At 35.7% G+C, this 19,746-nt stretch overlaps 2 protein-coding genes across 2 annotated transcripts; both read left to right on the top strand.

Moving 5' to 3' along the window:
* The first annotated feature begins 3,297 nt into the window (after nucleotides 1–3,297).
* On the top strand, nucleotides 3,298–7,806 carry LOC115417175 (low choriolytic enzyme-like). Its single transcript, XM_030131187.1, has 9 exons — nucleotides 3,298–3,369; nucleotides 4,373–4,376; nucleotides 4,481–4,567; nucleotides 4,628–4,783; nucleotides 6,222–6,342; nucleotides 6,462–6,640; nucleotides 7,317–7,398; nucleotides 7,487–7,611; nucleotides 7,700–7,806. Coding segments are annotated over exons 1-9 (828 nt in total). The 3' UTR covers nucleotides 7,702–7,806.
* A 1,231-nt stretch (nucleotides 7,807–9,037) lies between these two features.
* LOC115417160 (zinc finger and BTB domain-containing protein 24-like) lies at nucleotides 9,038–16,338 on the top strand. Its single transcript, XM_030131174.1, has 2 exons — nucleotides 9,038–9,381; nucleotides 15,193–16,338. The coding sequence occupies exons 1-2, from the start codon at nucleotides 9,189–9,191 to the stop codon at nucleotides 16,320–16,322; spliced, it is 1,323 nt and encodes a 440-aa protein (XP_029987034.1). The 5' UTR covers nucleotides 9,038–9,188; the 3' UTR covers nucleotides 16,323–16,338.
* The last annotated feature ends 3,408 nt before the right edge of the window (nucleotides 16,339–19,746 follow it).

Raw genomic sequence — 19,746 nt, 5'->3', positions numbered from 1 at the left:
GAAAGAATTTGCTGAAAAATCTCACTTCAGTTTCTTCTTCAGGCATTTTAGATTTGTTATTTTTTAATAATATGCTATTATTTTCTCCATATTTTAATTTCCAGGATTACATGTTTGTGTGTGTAGATGTTTAGCTGTTGATTTTCTCATTTTCAATTTAATATCTGACTGTACTGAAAACAGGGCTTAATTTGTATTGCAAGTTGAACTAAAAATTGCATGAAAACAGTAGACAGTAATGTGCTATAACATAAAACCAGTTAGGAATGAAAAAAAAATCTACCAAAAATATATAACATGTCCAAATGCGTAAAAATGTTCAAAATCAGTGATCAGTGTTGATTCAACAGTTTCAATATCCATGATCAATGTTGAAATGGGACAAAAAGCAAGAATAATCACTTTTTTTTTTTTTTTAATTACCATGGAGATTGCAGATATTTACGAATAAACAGTTCTTCCTGGACTAGTACTGAGCCTTAAACATTATATTACAAACTCCATTTACAGGCAGTGATTGCTACAACAGTTTCACAGAATGTTGCACAGCTGAGCCATGTCAAAACAGGGAGAAATGAGGCTTTGTGTTGTCATACCTGTTGGTAAGAGGTGGTTATGGTTTGTCAGTATGTTGCATACTTCCTCTGTTATTCACATGTGAATACACATTTACATGCAAGGACAATGTTCATCCTAACCCATAAAGACCCAGATAGCCACTGACGACCTAAACCATCTACTGATCTAAACTGTTTAATACCTGTTGAACCACTAATTCTATCAATACATGTAAATAATTGGTGTAAATTGCAGTTTGTCATCTTTTCATGGTCACCAGATATGACCCATTTGGAAGTTCAGAGGTTCTGTAGTTAGCTCAGAAACAGTCATCTTCTACAACATTGATTCACCAGTAAAACCTATGGAGTTGGATCAATGACAGTGGATGGAAACACTTGGTTTATGTTCAGTTAATGATGTATTTTACAGATAAAGTCACTTTTCTTCAGTTTTCTCTGTTTTTGATATAATAACCCTCAACTTTAATCTGAGCTTTTACGAACATCTACATGATCAGTAACTGAAACATAGGAAAGTAGGTGATTTTCACTTAAAAATGCAAAATACAGAGGATAATATAAATAAATAATAAATAATTTGTGATAAATCACTTAAGAAATATTAAAAATAGAGATTAAAAAAATTCATTTGGGAACAGTCCCAAAAGTAGCACTCTAGATGATCAGTAAATGAAATATAGGAAAATACCTGATGTTCACTGGAAAAACAGAAAATACAGAGGATAATGTCATAATATATGGTAATAAATTACTTAAGACATGTTAAATACAGAAAGAATATATATATATATTTTGGTACTGGCACAAACGTAGCACTGGGTCTTTATGGGTTAAGTATAAGTCTACAGTGTAGACTAATGCTAATTTTGTAGACTCTACACAGTTAAAGAGTTTAAGTTCTACTTTAAGTTCTTACAACTGAGCTGTGAGACTATGTTTCAGCTCTGACAGGCTGTGAACTACACATCAGTTGACTGTGATATGACTTTTTGAACGATACCTTGACTAATTTTTTTCCGATTGTTCCAACTGTTCAAGAGGCAAGCATGTAGAACAAGCCATATTTACTATATTCAGCATAATCATTTTGGATGTTAGTAGGCATTAGTAGTATTAGGTTGTAGTATTCTGTACTGTACAACTGAACACACAGTCCAGGTAAAACTATAAATTTAGTTTAGGCCATAGTCAGACAGTTTAACTCAAATCAGATGTCACTCAACCACACTAATTCTGTTCTATTTGACTAATGGGTGATTTTTTTTTTTTTTTTCATCTTTTCATCTGCATCATAATTAGTGAACTGATCAACTGAGATGTCACCTCTTAGTCTGAACCGCTGTTATGAAGCGAGTCGTTTGAGAGGTGACCATATTTGGACAAAAGGGGTGAAGCCTGAGAGGTCTAAGGTGAGCTAAGGCTAAATGCTAGCTTACTGACCAGGTAAAATGGTAAACTTCATCAAGTATTATGTAACAACGTCATTTTACAATCTTGTTAGTGGAACCTATTAACCCCAAATACATGTCAAGAAAAAAGTGTTTTTTTCTTGACACGTTTTTTCCTCTGGGGTGTTTAATATAACAGTCTTATGTAATGAATTATGGCCCTTGACTGAACAGTAGCATTAGTGACTTTCACTGATCACTCCTCTACAGCTCCACCCTTTTGAACAAATATGGTCATTTCTGACTCCAAAAAGTCAAGATAGCAACAGCCAAATTATGAAAGACACAGAAGTCCACACAAAAGAATGGGTGATATCACTGTAGTTTTGTTTCCATATGCATTTGTTTTATAAAGTATGTGATAACAGTGGTTTCTAACAGCGTTTCTAACAGTGACTTGGCCAAGAGAGCAGTATAGACATATAGTTATGGAAAAAATTATTAGACCACCCTTGTTTCCCTCAATTTCTTGTTCATTTTAATGCCCAGTACAACTAAAGGTACATTTGTCCGGACTAATATAATGTAACAACAAAAATAGCTCAAAGTAGTTTAATTTTGGAGCTGATATCTATCCATTTTCCATGGTTTATCTTGATAATAACCAAAATCACTTCAGTTCTTACATCAATATCTATGGCATTGTACTGACAAAAACAATGCTTTTAGGCATTCCATGTTTTCTTTTCTGACTGTTTGTCATATGATACACACAGGAGTTAGTACTTGATTGCATAATCATTGTTTCTGATGACTTTTGATGGTCTAATAATTTTTTCTGTGACTGTATAGTCCACACTGATGATGACAACTCATTTGGTACATGTGGTATTACTGACTGTGCATCATAAAGACTGAAAGACAATCATTCAAATGCAACACTTATTGTACTTGTCATAGGATCTGCAGTGTTTCCAGACCCTGTTAAGAAGTGAAGTGCCATATCAGACTTAACTGGAGCACTGTTTTTCCAAATGTCTCTTTCCCACCTGGGCAGTGATACATATGCACGTGTACAAACTGTATGTGACTGATAAGGCTGTTACAATTCAGCTGATTCCTTAAGTTTCTTATTTAGACGATCCATATATGGTGCTGAGTGACTTGGTTGGATGTGTATAAAAACCCAGACCCAAACCTAGAGCTGCACAGTCCAAGGTAAAGAAGGTAAGTTCAGCAGCACTAATGGAAAGCTGAGCACCTTATTTTATCATGACTGGAACCTGGATTCTGTATCTGATCCCTGTCTGTCCTGCAGGTCTTCTACCATGGCTCGCATTTTCAGGTTCACTGCTCTGTCTCTGCTGCTCCTGTCTGCCTATTGTTGGGCTGATACTGAGGTAAGACCTTCACCTTTGCATTAAATATTACAACAAGGATGTGTTTGTATATTATAAACAATATTCTAGTCTATAATGTGTATAAAACCACATGTTTTGAATGGCACATAAACGTACAAAATCAGTATAATACAGCCATGAGTTATTATAGCTTTGAAATTTTCATCAGTTTTTACTAATATTTACTAATTTACTTTATTTGTACAAGTACATAAGTCTCAGTAATTGACTAGTTCTATTTTTATTTTTTATTCGCTTTGAATGTTAGGATTGGTATTTCAGGTTTCTGGAGGAAAGCCTTAATAGTAAAATGCATGACATACATAGAAATAATTATCCAAACTATTGTTCATTAAAGTTTACATATGATTTGTATTGTTACACTGTTCTTTTTTTTTTTTTTTTTTTTTTTAAGTCTTTTTAGATTTTTATTATTTGTCTTGTTTTCATTTTATTTTGAGGTTTTTTGGGGTAGGGGGGAGAGTGGTGGGAGTTTGCGTTCTTTGACTTCCATATGAATATTTGCACTGTAAAATCCTATTTTTGTGCTTTAAAATGAATGAAAAAACCTTGGTAATAAAGTTGATATATTGTGCAAAGCCAATGAAATATTAATGGTTAAGAAACAAAGCTCACTGGAAATTAAATTCTATTTTGTTTTGGGTTGTGTTACATTATTCATTGTAGTTTTTATTTTTGTTTTGGTCAACTTTAGTGTTTCACTGCTAATTTTATTTTTGATGTCATATTCTTTTTCCACTGAATTATGTTTGGATGTAAAGTTTTGACTTCACATTCAAGTGAAAGTTATTATTAATAGAATTAAGTTGCAGCTCAGTCTAGCAATGCAACATCTACATTTATGTGTTAGGTTCAATGTCTTACGTTCACTGGCTTCATTCATTATCACTGGTAGATTTGTTTATGTTGTTAATAATTATGTTTGTTGTGTTTCTGACTTTTTCTAAAATTCTAATTTTTGCCTCCCACACTGAACCTGTAGGCAGGTAAATGCTCTCTTCTGTCTACACACATATTTCAATCATTCTTGTGATTCTTGTGTTCTTACACAAAGTGACTCTGTGTTGTTGTTGTTATTGTCACTGAACAGAGGTTGATGAGAACTCCGACCTCTCTGTGTCTGAGCTTCTGGACAGAGCCAACAGAAACCTGAGTGAGTGTGAGCTGCAGGCTGACGGTATAAACGTGGTTGGTCACAGCTCAGCAGCTTTTTCACCATCGGTTCAATGTGTTTCAGTCCGTTCTGAGGATGGACCCACCTTGATTGAAGGAGACATCGCTATTGAAGATGAGGTTGAGAAAAACGCTGACCCCTGCACCAGCCGTGGCTGCATGTGGGGCAAGTGGAATGATGGGAAGGTCTACATTCCTTATTACATCGCCAGCCATTTCTGTAAGTGGCAAAGTTACACATTCAAGTATGTTGCAACAGTGGTTTTTTACTAGTACTGCAGATTAAGATGAGACAAAATAATCCTTTATTTGTCCCACAAACTCAAAACATTCGCATTTTTGTTACAACAGCAATTGTAATTGTACAACAAGGATTGTAATATTAAAAGTATAAATTAACCCATAAAGACCCAAACAGCCACTGGCAACCGAAAGCATCTACTGATCTAAATAGTTTAATACCTGTTGATCCACTAATCCTATCAATACATGTAAATAATTGGTGTAAAATACAGTTTGTCATCTTTTCATGGTCAACATGTGAACGTGGAAACACCATCGTCTTCTACAACATTGATTCACCAGTAAAACCCATGGAGTTGGATCAACGGCAGTGGATGGACACACTTGTTTTAACATTCAGTTATTGATAGATTTGCTAGAATAGTCACATTTTCTTGTTTTTTTTTTGTTTTTTTTTCTGATATAATAACCTTTGAATTTGCTCTGAGTTTTTGTGAACATCTACGTGATCAGTGAATTAAATATAGGAAAATGTATGATTTACACAGAAAAGAGCAAAATACAGAGGATAATATTATCGTAAATGGTGATAAATCACTTTAAACTGCTTAAATATAAAGAAAAATGTATTTGGGAACTGACACAAAAGTAACACTCGGTCTTTATGGGTTAAAGTAACAAATATAAAAGATACAAAATGTGCAATTATATGAAAAAATATTTACAAAAATATATATAATATCAGTCATTAGAAACAGTAACAATAACTAAGTACAGAAAATATATGTAATAGAGCAAAACATGGAATATTACCAGTCTTACACCTTGCTAAGCGCCATATACTCTATAATAATAATAATAATAATAATAATAATAATAATAATAATAATAATAATTGCACACTGTATTATTGTATGAGTAGAAACGTCAGGCCAGTGTGAGCTCCCTCACAGATGTCACACTCTAGAGGCTGAAACATTAATGTAATTGTTGTCCTTAAAGGCCTATGTAAACTGTTATAAAACACAAGTATATTTACTATAATTTCTCATGTCTGAAATCACTCTGGGGTGTTTAATATAACAGTCTTATTTAATGAATTATGGCCCTTGATTGAACAGTAGAATAAGTGACTTTCACTGATCACTCTTCTACAGCTCCACCCTTTTGCCCAAATATAGTCATTTCTGGCTCCAAAAAGTCAAGATAGCAACAGCCAAACTGTGAAAAACAGAAATCCACACAAAAGAATGGGTGATATCACTGTAGTTTTGTTTCCATATGCATTTGTTTCATAAAGTATATGATACAAACAACAACTTAAAAAGATATTTTTAAAAAAACTCATCAATCTGTAGATATGCTGTAGGATTTTTGTGGTGATCAGCTGCTGTTTACTGTGTCGTGTTTTCCAGCCTCCCGTGAAAAGGCCATCATCACCCGTGGACTGGAGTCCTTCTCTTCCTTCTCCTGCATCCGCTTCAGGCCCAGCAGAAGCAGCGACCGTGACTGGCTGAGCATCGAGTCCAAGGATGGGTAATGACTTTGACAAACATCACTGAACCGCTTGAGACAGACCTTCTCCCAGGCCCTCTAATCTTATTTCTTTGTCATTGTTTTTTTTTTTTTTCCCAATTATATGTTACCCTTCACAGCTGTTGGTCCTTCGTTGGCCGTCGTGGTGGTAAGCAGGTGGTGTCTCTGGCCCGCCGTGGATGCCTGTACCATGGTACCGTCCAGCACGAGCTCCTCCACGCTCTGGGATTCAACCACGAACAGACCCGCTCTGACAGAGACAACCACATCAAAGTCTTGCTGCAAAACGTTGTGTCTGGTAATGCACATTATCCAGAAGAGAGATTATTGTTCAAATCTTGAAAACAGAGACAAGAATAGAACAGAACAGAATAGAATACAATAGAATAGAATAGAATACAATGCAATACAATCTTCATTTGTCACATGACATTAACAAAGACAATTTGGGTGTTGCGACAGGCCCCGATTATGCAAAAAAACAGGTGTGAATAAAATAAAATAAACATTTGCATCTCAGATATAAATAATAAAAATAACAATAGAAAAAAAAGATAATATACAGTCCAATATTTAAGAAATCAATATACCATCACCCAGTCAAAGCTAAAACTTTTAATGTATCAGAATGTGTGTCTTAGTGTATATGAATGTGTGTATATGTGTGTGAATAGAATAGAATAGAATAGAATAGAATAGAATAGAATAGAATAGAATAGAATAGAATAGAATAGAATAGAATAGAATAGAATCTTTATTTGTCACATGACATTGACAAAGACAATGATAGTGAAATGGGAGTTGCGACATGGTACACATCGTAAGAAATGAATAGGTCTTGGTCTTAATCTATTCCAATAATATTACTGTCTTTGGCGTTTCATTATAACACATTATTTCCCTGCATTAACTGGACTTATTTTTATCCAGAGTCAAAGTTTATAATTTAATTACATTTTCTTTGTGTTTATCAGGAATGGAGCACAACTTCAGGAAGATTGCCACCCTGAACCAGGGCACTCCCTATGATTACAACTCTGTTATGCAGTACCACAGGTGAAAAAAAAAGCTGCTTTTTGGTTCTGTGCGTCGCCGCTCATTTGTGTATAGCAGTTCAGTCTCATTTCTGTATTTGCTGGTGTAGGTATGCTTTCTCCAAGAACAACCAGCCCACCATGGTCCCCATCCCTAACTCCAACGTTTCCTTTGGCAACGCTAAGGAGATGAGCCGCAACGATATCGCCAGGCTCAACACTCTCTACAAGTGTTGTGAGTGTTCATACAGGATTCTACACACTGCCTGACAACACATCACAGAACACTTTTTACCTGATCTAACTGCTCATTTTCATTCCAGAGGAAGTCTGACAGATCTGAACTTCTCCGTGTTCAAACTGGATGATGGAAGCTGTGGACATCCGAGTACTGTACTCGTGCTTCGCCTAATAAAAGCAGAATATTCAACGTTTCATTTTCCTGTGAATTTATTTCATTCTATTGTCACCTTATTGGGAGATCTAGGGAACTTAATGTGTACTACATCACATCTATTAATCAACAAATATTTCAAAATATCACAAAAAAAGGTAATTTATACAATATTATTTACTGGTAATTTAAAGGTACATTTATCATTGATCATAACAGTCAATACTGAAGTCTCAGGATAAAATACAGACTGTAAACAACTGGTTTCAAGCCTTGAATCTTTGTATAATCTACTTCCATAAAGACCAAGTATTTTACTACTAGATTTGACAAAAGTAGCATCAAGTCTGCACCTTTAAGAAGCTGTAACCTGAGGATGTTTTATTATGAAATTATTGAAGCACAAGACCTTTAAAAATAAATAAACAAATGCGATAATGTTTTCATAAAACTACATTTTGAGCTAAAACAGTCTTGTTTGTACATCTGCTATTAACATTAAGATCACTGATACCTGTTTAACTTCCTGTTTTACCTATTAATATATATTTACTTTTCACAGCACCTTTTAGATTATCTCTGGTTTAAAACATGCTTTATAACTTTACTTCCTCACTGTACATTGTATACTCATGGCAAAATATCTGGGAATGACACAAGTTTAGTTTTTGCAAAATTTGCTACCTCAGTTTACTTTTTATTTATTTATATCAGAGCTACATTGAAGAACAAGTAGAAGCACTATTATATACAATTCAAAGAAATTTAATGACAAGTAAGTCACATTTATACAAAGCATCATTTTTTTTCATTCCCAAAACTTTTGGCCACAAGTGAAAGTACTGAAAAACAGATAAATAAATGAATAAGAATAAGAATCTCTCAGTGAAAGACAGGATGTCACATTTGGCACTGTGAAATCATTAAAATTATAAAACACAAAAGAATAAAACCCTCATTTAAAAGCAGAAAAGTCAAGCTCTGAATGTAACTCCAATCTGTTGTCCATATATTGAAAGCTATATTTTCAGATATTAAAAACACAATGTGTTCTTTGGTATTTGTCATCTCTGATGCCTTTTAGCTTTTTCAATAGATTTTATATATTATTCACTCTAGCAACAAAACTATTCATGTAGAAATTTTCCATTTACTTATAATGGGTGAAATACGTGTGAGGGGCGGGGTTAGTTGTGCCTGGCACCACTTGTTCATGCTGTTACCCGTTAGGACTCTTATTTTGAAGGTGACCCGGAAGTTATTATTTCCTTTGTAGCTAATATGTTTTAGCATGAAAGGAATGTCCAGTTCCTGCGATGCGCAACAAAAGAAGACTTACTAATCTATGTCTGGATAAATCTACATGATCTGTGGACTTTATATATGTGTGTATAATAAGTTGTTGTCGCCTTGTGAAGATGTCCAAAGGTGAAATGTTGAGGGCGCTGGTGAAGCAGCGGCTAACCGCGGCGGCGGAGGAGATATTCGGGCTGTTCGAGCGAACCATAGCGGAGTACGAGGAGGAACTTTGTCTTTACAGAGAAGTGAATGAGCGACAACAAAAACTGTTGGACGGTTTTCTGAACGCAAATGAACGAGCACAAAAAGAAGGTTAGTTTATTATAACCTTGTACCATTACACGGAGACTGTACTGACATGGTTAGAGTTGGGGAGTGTACATTTGACAGGGTGTACCAGTGTGGTTGACCTAAACGAAGCCCTTTGTTAACCTGCCCCCCCTCCAACCCCAACCCCCCAGGAGAAGATAGAACATGGCAGTGGGACTTCAACCTGAGCTTGTTATGGACACATGTTGCTACACATCCAGGGAGTTCACCTGTAAAGGCTAATGATACTGATTCCATGTTGTGTCCGTGAAGTCCAGTTGAGTGTTTTAACCTTCTCCTCCTGACTTCAGCTGGATCTGAGACTAAATTATAAAACAACAAGAACCATAAGTTCAGTCAGAATCTTCCATCACGTCTGCATCATGATCTGTTTCTGCAGCTCTATCTGTTACTAGTACAAACTCCAAATACCAACAGACCTCTTAGTTTATCCACCACACTGTTTGACCTCTGATCACCAAACTATATTTGGTTCATTTTTGAATCCAAGTGAAAAACATAACATGCTGCACACTTTTAATACCCCTCGGCCAAATATAGTGTAAGATTCTGTTGAAAGTTACTGCCCAGTAGGTGACCCATTTCCTGAAGGCTTCTGCTCCATGCCAGCATTCATGGACAGTATGAATTTGGTGCAGATATGTCAATGCATTCTTCAGATAATGCGATTATGTCGTTGAAAGGACATGTCGTCATTTGACCTTGAAAAAGTAGGTCAAGGCGACCTATTTTCAGTAGGCTTCTGCTGCATGCCCAGATTCAGCCACAGTATAAATCTGGGTCAGATATATCAATGCATTCGTCAGATAATGGGATTAGGTCGTTGAATGAACAGGAGTCAAGCAGTAACAGATGGACAGCCGTACTACTTTTTTTTTTTTTTTTTTGCCCTTTCACACCAATTTATGACAGAAAGATGAATGATACCCCATTTTTCAGGGAATAATGAGCACTTTTAGATGTGTGATTTCAAAAAAGAATGTTTTAACCTAATTTTCTGGCTTAAAAATAGTAAAAACCCCTTGGTAACAGATTGGCAGAAAATGAAGGTTAACATCTGTTTTTGACCACTGTATAAAACCTGCCTTAAAGTGCAGTTCCAATTTTCATAAAATTGTAAAATCTTTACTGTTGGATCTCTAGGGTGTCTATTTTTCAAAACAGTAAACAATTTATATTTTTTTCAATATATGATGGCATAAAATAGCAAGAGTTTTGCTAAGTGGAATCTCCCCTTGTGGGACTAATAAAGGCATATGTTATCTTAAGTGTTTGGATAACGGATGGACACAGCCATTATGTTAATGGATGATAAGGGAGAATAATTACAAGTTTTATTTGTTTATTCAGCTTATTTATTATTATGTACATTGCATATATAATATCCAAAGTCAAATATCTTAATAAACTAATGTAATACATTTTAACATACCTAACAGTACCTATTTATCTGAGGTTTTTTTTAGATATTTGTAACCACTTTAAAAAGAATAGCTGAAGGTTTTTAAATGGACATTATACTTTATTATAAGTATAATATAGGTCCAATAGAAGAGGATCACAGTTATACTTTGAATTGCACTTGATGGACAAAGGATGCAAGCATAAATTTATGCTGAATATAATGGCATCAAAGTATTTTTAAAACATTTTTCTAAAAAATAACACTTGTACTGGACACTAGAAGTATTGTACTTTCAAAATATATAAGTCTTCAAAAGGTGATTTTAAATGTATTTTTTGACATTACCCTTCTCTTGGCCAGCCCCACAGACAGACAGACGACAAAACAATTACAATACCCCTTTGGCCATAAGCTGGCCGAGGGGTAGAAAGGTGAGAACTCCCCTTAAGGTAATCCTGGGGTATTGCAGTCATTAAAATAGACAGACGTGAGATCACAGCTACCATGACCTTTGACCTTTGATCACCCACTTCTAATCTGTTCATTCCTGAGTCCAAGTGAACAGTTTTTGCCAAATTTGAGGAAATTCCCTCGAGGCAATCATGAGATATTGCATTCATTAAAAAGACAGAGAAGAGGTCACAATAAGTTTGACGTCTGACATCTTCGACATCTTTAAAATTTATCCTTGAGTCCAAGTGAAGACCTGTGCCAAATTTCGCAGCGTGTCAAATGGTTCCTGAGATGTTCCTTTTTAAATATAATGTAGAAGGATGGACAGAAGTTCAGACAGTTTCTCATTGAGATGTGCTGTGAATACATCACAAGGCATTTCATTTCTACAGCAGTAGATAACATACTAGTGGCTTTTTCATTGGACATCTGTGCAAAACTTTACCTATATTTACTAAATGTTGAAAAAACAGAGGTGCGTAATGTCAGTTTTTCCATTAAATCACAAATGTGATGATTTGTTTATTTATTATTGCAAGATTACACGAGAAGTCATTCCATAAACATGGCAAGGAATGTAAATATCGTGTTGATTTACAGATATGTTTATCATTATTATGTAGCCTATTACTTGTGTAGCTTGTTAGAAACATTCCATTTAATGTTGGGGATCAAGTGAATAATATAAGATGTAGGCCTGCTCATCCTCAGACACTTTGACCTTTTAATGTAGCTATAAAGAGAAACTATTATAAGATGATATTTGAAATAAAGTGAAGTAAAAGACATATATTTTTAGAATTTTACCCTTTCATACAGTATATCTAATTTGCACATATTTTCAATCGCACACTATTTTATATTTTTTAATATGTGTATCTTTTGTGTTATTTAGATGTAAGTGCACTGTTGCTGGCTGGTAATTTCATTGCACAACTGGTGTGATGACAATTAAGTCTATTCTGTCTATTCTATTCTATTCTATTCGATTTAAAGACTCCTATAATAAACATGCTTCCAAATATTGCACAATGGTTAAATGCACTTATGGAATTTGCGCATGTGTTTTGTGTAGAAAGGGTCAATATCCGGGGGTGTAGAGTGTTATATATTCAGAATTCTTATCGCTTGGGGGGGGGGGGGGGGGGGGTTGTTCCTCAGTCTGCTGATTTTTGGTTTCTTTGAATCCTGTATCTTCGTCCAGAGGCCATCAGGGAAATGTGTGTTTGGAAAGGGCAATAGAGCCAAAATCTTTTAGCACCATGTGCAATTATATATATATATATATATATATATATATATATATCACTATAACAGTACATAAATATGACTAAATTCAGATAAATTATTTATGATGATTTTGTCTCATTTGATTAATTTTTTCATTTATACACATGGAATTTTCACATAAACTGAAGTGACTGGCTCACATGATATAACATTTGAATTAAAAATTAAAATATCTAAACAATCAAACGTAAACAGTTTTTTAAAAAATGGGAGGTTTACTAAATGTGAACAGTAACAGTCCACTAGTGTGCAATTTCAGTACAACAGTGACCAGTATTTTAAGGTTTTACTTGTTACCCCTCAGCCAACTTCTGCCCAAAGGGGTATTGTAATCGTTTTGTCATCTGTCTGTCTGCATGTCTTGTTAGTCTGCCCGTTTAGAATGCGTTGAGATATCTGCAGATTTATTCTGTGGATGTATCTTGGCATGCAGTGGAAGCCTGTTGAAAATAGGTGACCTTGACCTACTTTGTCAAGGTCTAATGGCGACATGTCCTTTCACCGACGTAATCGCATTATCTGAAGAATGCATTGACATATCCTCACCAAATTTATACTGTTGATGCATCTTGGCATGGTGCATAAGCCTATTGAAAATAGGTCACCGAAAGGGCCTACAGGGCAGTAACTTTCAACAGAATCTTAAACTATATTTCACTGAGCAGTATTAAAAGTGCACAGCACCTTATGTTTTTTAAGATTCTAAAGTAGTCCAAGTCTCTAAATCAGGAGTGTCAAACATACAGCCCACGGGCCAAAACCATCCCATCACCACCAGTCCGGCTGGTGGGTTGAATTTGTGAAATGCAAAAATTACACTGAGGTATTGACAATCACGTTTGTTAAAATCATTTACTTCAGGGGCCACATACAGACCAATTTGATCTTAAGTGGGTCAGACCATTAAAATACTAGCATTATGACCTATAAATAATAACAGCTACAAATCTTTCTTCTTGTTTATAGTGTAAAAAGGGCAATTACATGAAAATCTTTGTATTTACAAACTATTCTACCACAAAAAATGTGAATACTCTGAGGAAATATGAGCAACCTGAAATGTCTTAAGTGCAATTTTAACAATATTCTGCCTGTTAATAAATGTTTTATACCTTTGTAGAAGATGCATTACCATCTGTTAGTTGCAATGCACATTTGTAAATGTTAAGATGAGACATAATATTGTTAAAACGGCGTTTATTTTTCTTAAGAAATGTAGGATAGTTTGTACATGTAACTATTTTCATAATGTAATTTTACTTTTTTTCACTGTAATATGTAGAGAAAAGGTTGGAGTTGACATTATTCATGGGTTATTATGATATTATTTTACTGGTCCAGCCCACTTGACATCATATTGGACTGTAGGCCTATGTACTATGTATGGACTAAAATAAGTTTAATCCTGATACACTTGCATTACTGATCTATTAATAGCATACATACTTTAACTGATTGCAAATTAGTTGACAATGAGCCACTGATTTTCATACAGTCTGTGAGTCTCACATCGTAACAAATATGTTCCTCTGTGCCATACCTTCCCCAAAAGTCGCAGGATTTGTTGTAAGATGGGTTTTTTAAAGTTGCTAAAATGCGATATATCATGGTATAAAATTGCAAATTGGCAAAACTGAATCCAGTGACGCTGTCCGTGGTTCTGAAGTAACAGCGCTTCTCAGTTTCATCGTAGATTTGTAATAATCTGAATGGATGTGGATCTCTGTTACTTTGTGTTGGGTTGAGGCATAAATGAGTTTAAAGGGGGAAAGAAAGTGTAGCAGAGATTTGACAAAGATCTGGTTAACGGAGCTAAAAAAGTCCTTGAGTTATTAGTATTTAACAAAACATAAGCTACACTGAAAACACAAATCCTCTTTGGTCTTGTGCTCTACTATGCTAGCCTATAAAATTCTCAATGGGTCTGCTCCTACCTACTTAGGTGCACTGATAAAAGGTTATGTTGCCCCACGACCACTCCGCTCGTCTAGGGAATGTTGTCTGGCAGTCCCAAAACCTTGCACAAAACAATCCAGGCTCTTTTCATGGGTCGTTCCACCAACGTGGAACGACCTACCAATCAGTACTAGAACAGGGGCATCCCTGCCTATCTTCAAGACGCTCTTGAAGACCCAGCTTTTCAGAGAGCACCTCCTGTCCTAGCACTTTCAAACATTCCATTTTAAATGTATTATTATGTTTATTCTGTTGTTTTACTTGGTATTTTTATTTCAGTGTTTTTAATTGTACAGCTGTTTTTATGTCTTCTTAATCTATTCTTGTATTTAAGTCTATCATTTTGCTTTTTTATTCTTCTGTACGACATTGTTTTTAATTATACAGCTCCTTTATGTCTTTAATCTTGTATTTTATTCTTTTATTTTGTTTTTTCCCCTGTAAGTCGCTTTGGAAAAAAGCATCTGCCAAATGCATAAATGTAAATGTATTGGGCCACCCCTCTGCTAAGAATCAGACTTTCTATGTATGTCTTGAATTAGAGAACATAAAACAGTAATGTACTGGAGGGAAATTATAAAACCTAGACCTAATAAAGGATATAATTAAAATTTTGTCACCAACTGAACACCTAACACGTTTCATGCACAGTAATTATAACTTGTTTCTTTAATATGGTTGTATTTCAGAGAGTCCTGCAGACGTCCAAGACCAGCCTATAGTTCATCAAGGAGTTAACACTGAGCCACAGCAATGCAGCCCCAATCTGGACCAGGAGGATCCAGACCTCATCCTAGTTAAAGTGGAACAAGAGGAACTGTGTATCAGTCGGGACAGAGAATACAAGAGCCTTCGAGAGCTGCTAGAGGCTGATACCACAACCAGTCTTGCACGTCTGAAGACTGCAGCTGGAGCTATACCTGAGTCCTCACAGCTTCATCGCAGACAAACTGATCAGAATGGAGTGGACATGGACAGAGTGGACTGGGCAGGATCAGAACCAGCAGTCAGTCCAGATCCAGATAGATACTTACAACCGCTTAGTGATGACCAGACTGATGACTCCTCTGTGGTTTATGAAGCTGACTGGAAGAAGGCCCCTGATTCTGACAACAAAGACAGTGACAGCGATTGGACGGAGATGAAGGACGAAGAGTCGGCCTCGGATACTGATGACAGTGACGAAGATTGGGAACAGAGCAGGGAAAATAAATCCAATTTAAACAAAAAGACAAAGGCTCCAGGGAGAAGTTCAAGTGGACAGATGAAGACAGAAGCTAAGCTGGGTCAGGTCACCCACAAAGAGAGCATTGATAGTAACAGTTCTGTGGAGAAACATGAGGACGTTGGCGCAGGAGACAAACCATTCGGCTGTTCGTTATGCGACACACGGTTTACAGACGCGTCGACTCTACTCCGTCACATGACATCACATGCACCCTGTTTAGGTGAGAAGAAAGCCACAGACACTGTCAGTGATGTGAAAAAACACAATGACGTTGCCGTTGGTAACACGAGAGTCAAAAAAAAGGAGTTTAACTGCCCCGTGTGCAGTAAAACTTTTAGATGGAGGTCTTATTTGAAGAGACACATGGAAGCACACACCGGAAATAAATCCTCTCGTTGTTCGATATGTGGGACAAGATTTCCTGATCACCAGAGTCTGCTATTTCACATGGCGCGTCACAACGGAGAACAGCCTTTCAGCTGTTCAGTATGCCACAAAAGTTTTAAACGTAAGAGTTACGTGAGGGGACACATGAAGATCCACAGCAGAGACTTGAGTTCATCTGTTAGTGACACAGTAAATCTAACATAACCTGGAATTGAGATTAGACATGAACAGACCCTGAGCCCATTTTCATGACCATAAAAATCAGATAACTTGGAGTAATCATATAATTGTAATAATCAGATCTTAGGCATTTACATGCACTTTAGAAATCCCATAATCTATCAGTCCTGTTTTAGACAAGTCAGTCCATTATTGAATTTCTTTCGGAGTATGTACGTACCAAGGTTATTATCGTTAATGAAAACGAACAAAATGACGAAAACTAAAATTGAAAAAACATTTTCATTAACTGAAACAAATGAAAACTATAATTAAAAGGAAAAAATGATAATTAACTGAAACTGTATTGTGCGCTTACAAAACTAACTAAAACATAAAAATTATGGATAAAATTTCCTTCATTTTTGTCTTTGTCAATGTTGGATGGATATGAAATCGATTTATTTTGCTCAAGCAATTTGAGCTAGCGGCACCATACGGCACTTCACAGTCTGTCACTTGTGGTTAAGAGTCGTCTTCTGGTCTCCACTCTACCTGGAAACATGGAGACTAAAGTTGGGAGAAAGCAGCAGAGTCCTGTATGGGATTTATTTGAATATGACGGCGAGGAAGATAAAAGATATGAAAAGACTAAAACTAAAGCTAAACTAAAATTAAGCATTTATTTAAAAAAAAAAAAGAAAACTAATAAAAACTAGCAAACCTGCTCTAAAAACTAATTAAAAGTAACTGAATTACAGAAAAAAAGTCAAAACTAAATAAAACAAAACTATAATGAAAAATCCAAAAGTATTATAACCTTGGTACATACTGACAGTAAACTCAGACTTCCTGTTATTGTCTTCTGCTCATGTTTGGCTACGGCACTTTGATTGTCAACTAGTTTATGTTTTTTTGCACATGCAGATGTAAAAGAATGAAATAAATCAGATTTGTGGGTATATATGTATGAAGAGATATTGGTATGGGGAGAAATCCAGGTGTTTTAATCCGATTTCTCATAATCAGGTAACTGTTGTTAAACTGTTGATAAAACATCACATTATGCTGTGTACATGATCACTTGAGTAATCTGATAACTCCAGAAATTGGTTAATGATCAGACAATTAGTGTGCATGTAAATGGGCTCACTGACTGTGTTAACATGTGCATCAGTGTCCTGGTTATGTTTATTAGTTTAGTCCGTATGCGGGATATGTCATTTACATGGAACACTAAAATTCTCATTCTTCATACTCCTCTAGGCTACATGATAATCACTCGTATCCTTGTTTCCAATTACATTTCTGATTCTGGTTGCATTTCCTTAAGTCTCTTTTTTGAATGTGTTTTTGGTCCAAAAAAAATTTGTAAAATTTCATCATGCTGTAACTAGTGATGTCCCGATCTGGATTTTTTTGCTTTCGATCCTATCCGATATTTTTGGGATTAGTTTTGCCGATACCAATCCAATACTTACTTTTTACAATGATATTTTGGTTTAAATTTGGAGTCATTATTTAAAGGTATTATGCTATTATTTTATTTGAGATCCCAACTGGGCTGAATATGGAACCTGAACTAAAACAAATATGACACCTTTGACTCTTAATAACTTTTGTATAATTTTTGCACTTTCCAAATTCAAACTGTAGACCAAGTTAGAACCTTTGGCAGGCCAGTTTTGGCCCACGGGCCGTATGTTTGCCATTGCTGTAGCGCATCTATGGACAGGTCTGTCCAGGTATTATATGGGGGGGCGTTCCGTGCTGTACGTTAGTGATGCGCAGTTCAGCGGGTTACTCGCAGGTCGGATTGGGGCGGGTCAAAAGAATGTCACTTTATTTGTGGGGCGGGTTGGGTCGAGCCAGATAATTCCACAAAAGCCCCATGGGTTGAAAAAATCCAGACTTGCACATCACTACTGAACGTACCTCATAATGAGTATGTGCAGACCTTAAAGTGTAAGTGAAACTTGTGGACGTTTTACTAATTCCCCTAAGCCTTCTGCTGTTGTGCAGCTTTTCCCTACCTTCGAAAGCTTTAATTTGAGAGGGCAGGACGTTTGTTTACCCCCACACACACACACACACACACAAGAACTGGTCCCGGATCAGCCCGATCTCGTGACTAAATCTGATCTGATCCAATTTTCTAAAAAATGCCAGATCAGCAGCCGATACCAATTTTTAGATCGGATTGAGACATCCCTAGCTGTAACAAAACTAGAAAGTCAAACCAATATGGAATCAGTAAGCACCACTGCACACCGCACAACTAAACACGGAAGAATATTGAAACATGAAATGTCTTAAATCTTAATTATAAAAGGGTTAAAAAAGTCTTGAATTTTAAATTGCTGAAACCGTATGTTCTCCTCAGTACCTCTTAAGTCCTTTTTTGGATGAAGGGCAGAGTGACTGAATATTTCTGAAGTTAGAGAATGTAAAGTACTGCTGTGTAATTTCAGCTGAAGCCCAGTTCTATGAATGACCAAAGAGGTTCTGATACTGGTCCTTGAAAAGTATTGAAATGGTCAGTGAAAATGTATGGGATCCTTCGAACCTTGTCCAAGTGGTTTCCAACCATCAGAGGAACAGGAGAGTGAAACTACAGTGTGGTCCAGTGATTTTTCTGTACTTTATCATTGTCAATAGATGAACACATGCAGTGAACAGATCCTATAAACAGTCAGTGAACCCACTTTTACCTTATTCGTCTGTGCCGTACTTCTCCGTTGTTGTCTGAAAACCATTAGAAAACACACATCTGAGCCTCATCGTTGCACATGGTGACATGTTTCTGCTTCATGAAACAGAATAAGACACTTGTTTTTAATGATCCCCTCCGGTCATATTATTTATATGCATATGAAACGCATCCTCAAAATACTGTATTAAGCAATGATTTGATTCCGATACGGTTTTTACACACACAAAGTTGTATATCAATAAAGAAAATTAAATGGTGATAAATATGTTTATGTCTTTGATTTCTCATTTTATTTCAGAATGTCTGATATTTGTGTCATTTTATATCATTTAAATTGTCTTAGCTGTATCTTTACTATTTTCATTCATGTATAAACAGAATTTCACTCAAGGTTTTCTGGAAAATAACTACGAATTCTGTGAGTCTGCTGAATGAACATGTAGTACAGTGCATTGAGTGATTCCTCTACTAATTCTATTTACTGTATCATTTATTTGGACACAAGAAATACCCTTGAAAAAAATGTTTTATTCATTGAAACTTGTGTGAAAGTATGACCTTTAGAAATACCATTTTATGACACTACAATTGTGAATTAGTATAGATAAAACTTTATTACATGTAGTAAGAAAACAAAGGCCACACTTCTCCAAGGTACATTGTCAATCATGTCATTTCCTAATTGGGGATGGAATAGATTAGAAACTGAACATGTAGACTTTGATTTGTTAACACGAGTAATCTATGGAAGAATAC

This window comes from Sphaeramia orbicularis, chromosome 3, assembly GCF_902148855.1.
Source record: "Sphaeramia orbicularis chromosome 3, fSphaOr1.1, whole genome shotgun sequence".
In the NCBI taxonomy this organism is placed as follows: domain Eukaryota; kingdom Metazoa; phylum Chordata; class Actinopteri; order Kurtiformes; family Apogonidae; genus Sphaeramia; species Sphaeramia orbicularis.
This window is presented reverse-complemented; position numbering and strand designations above follow the sequence as displayed.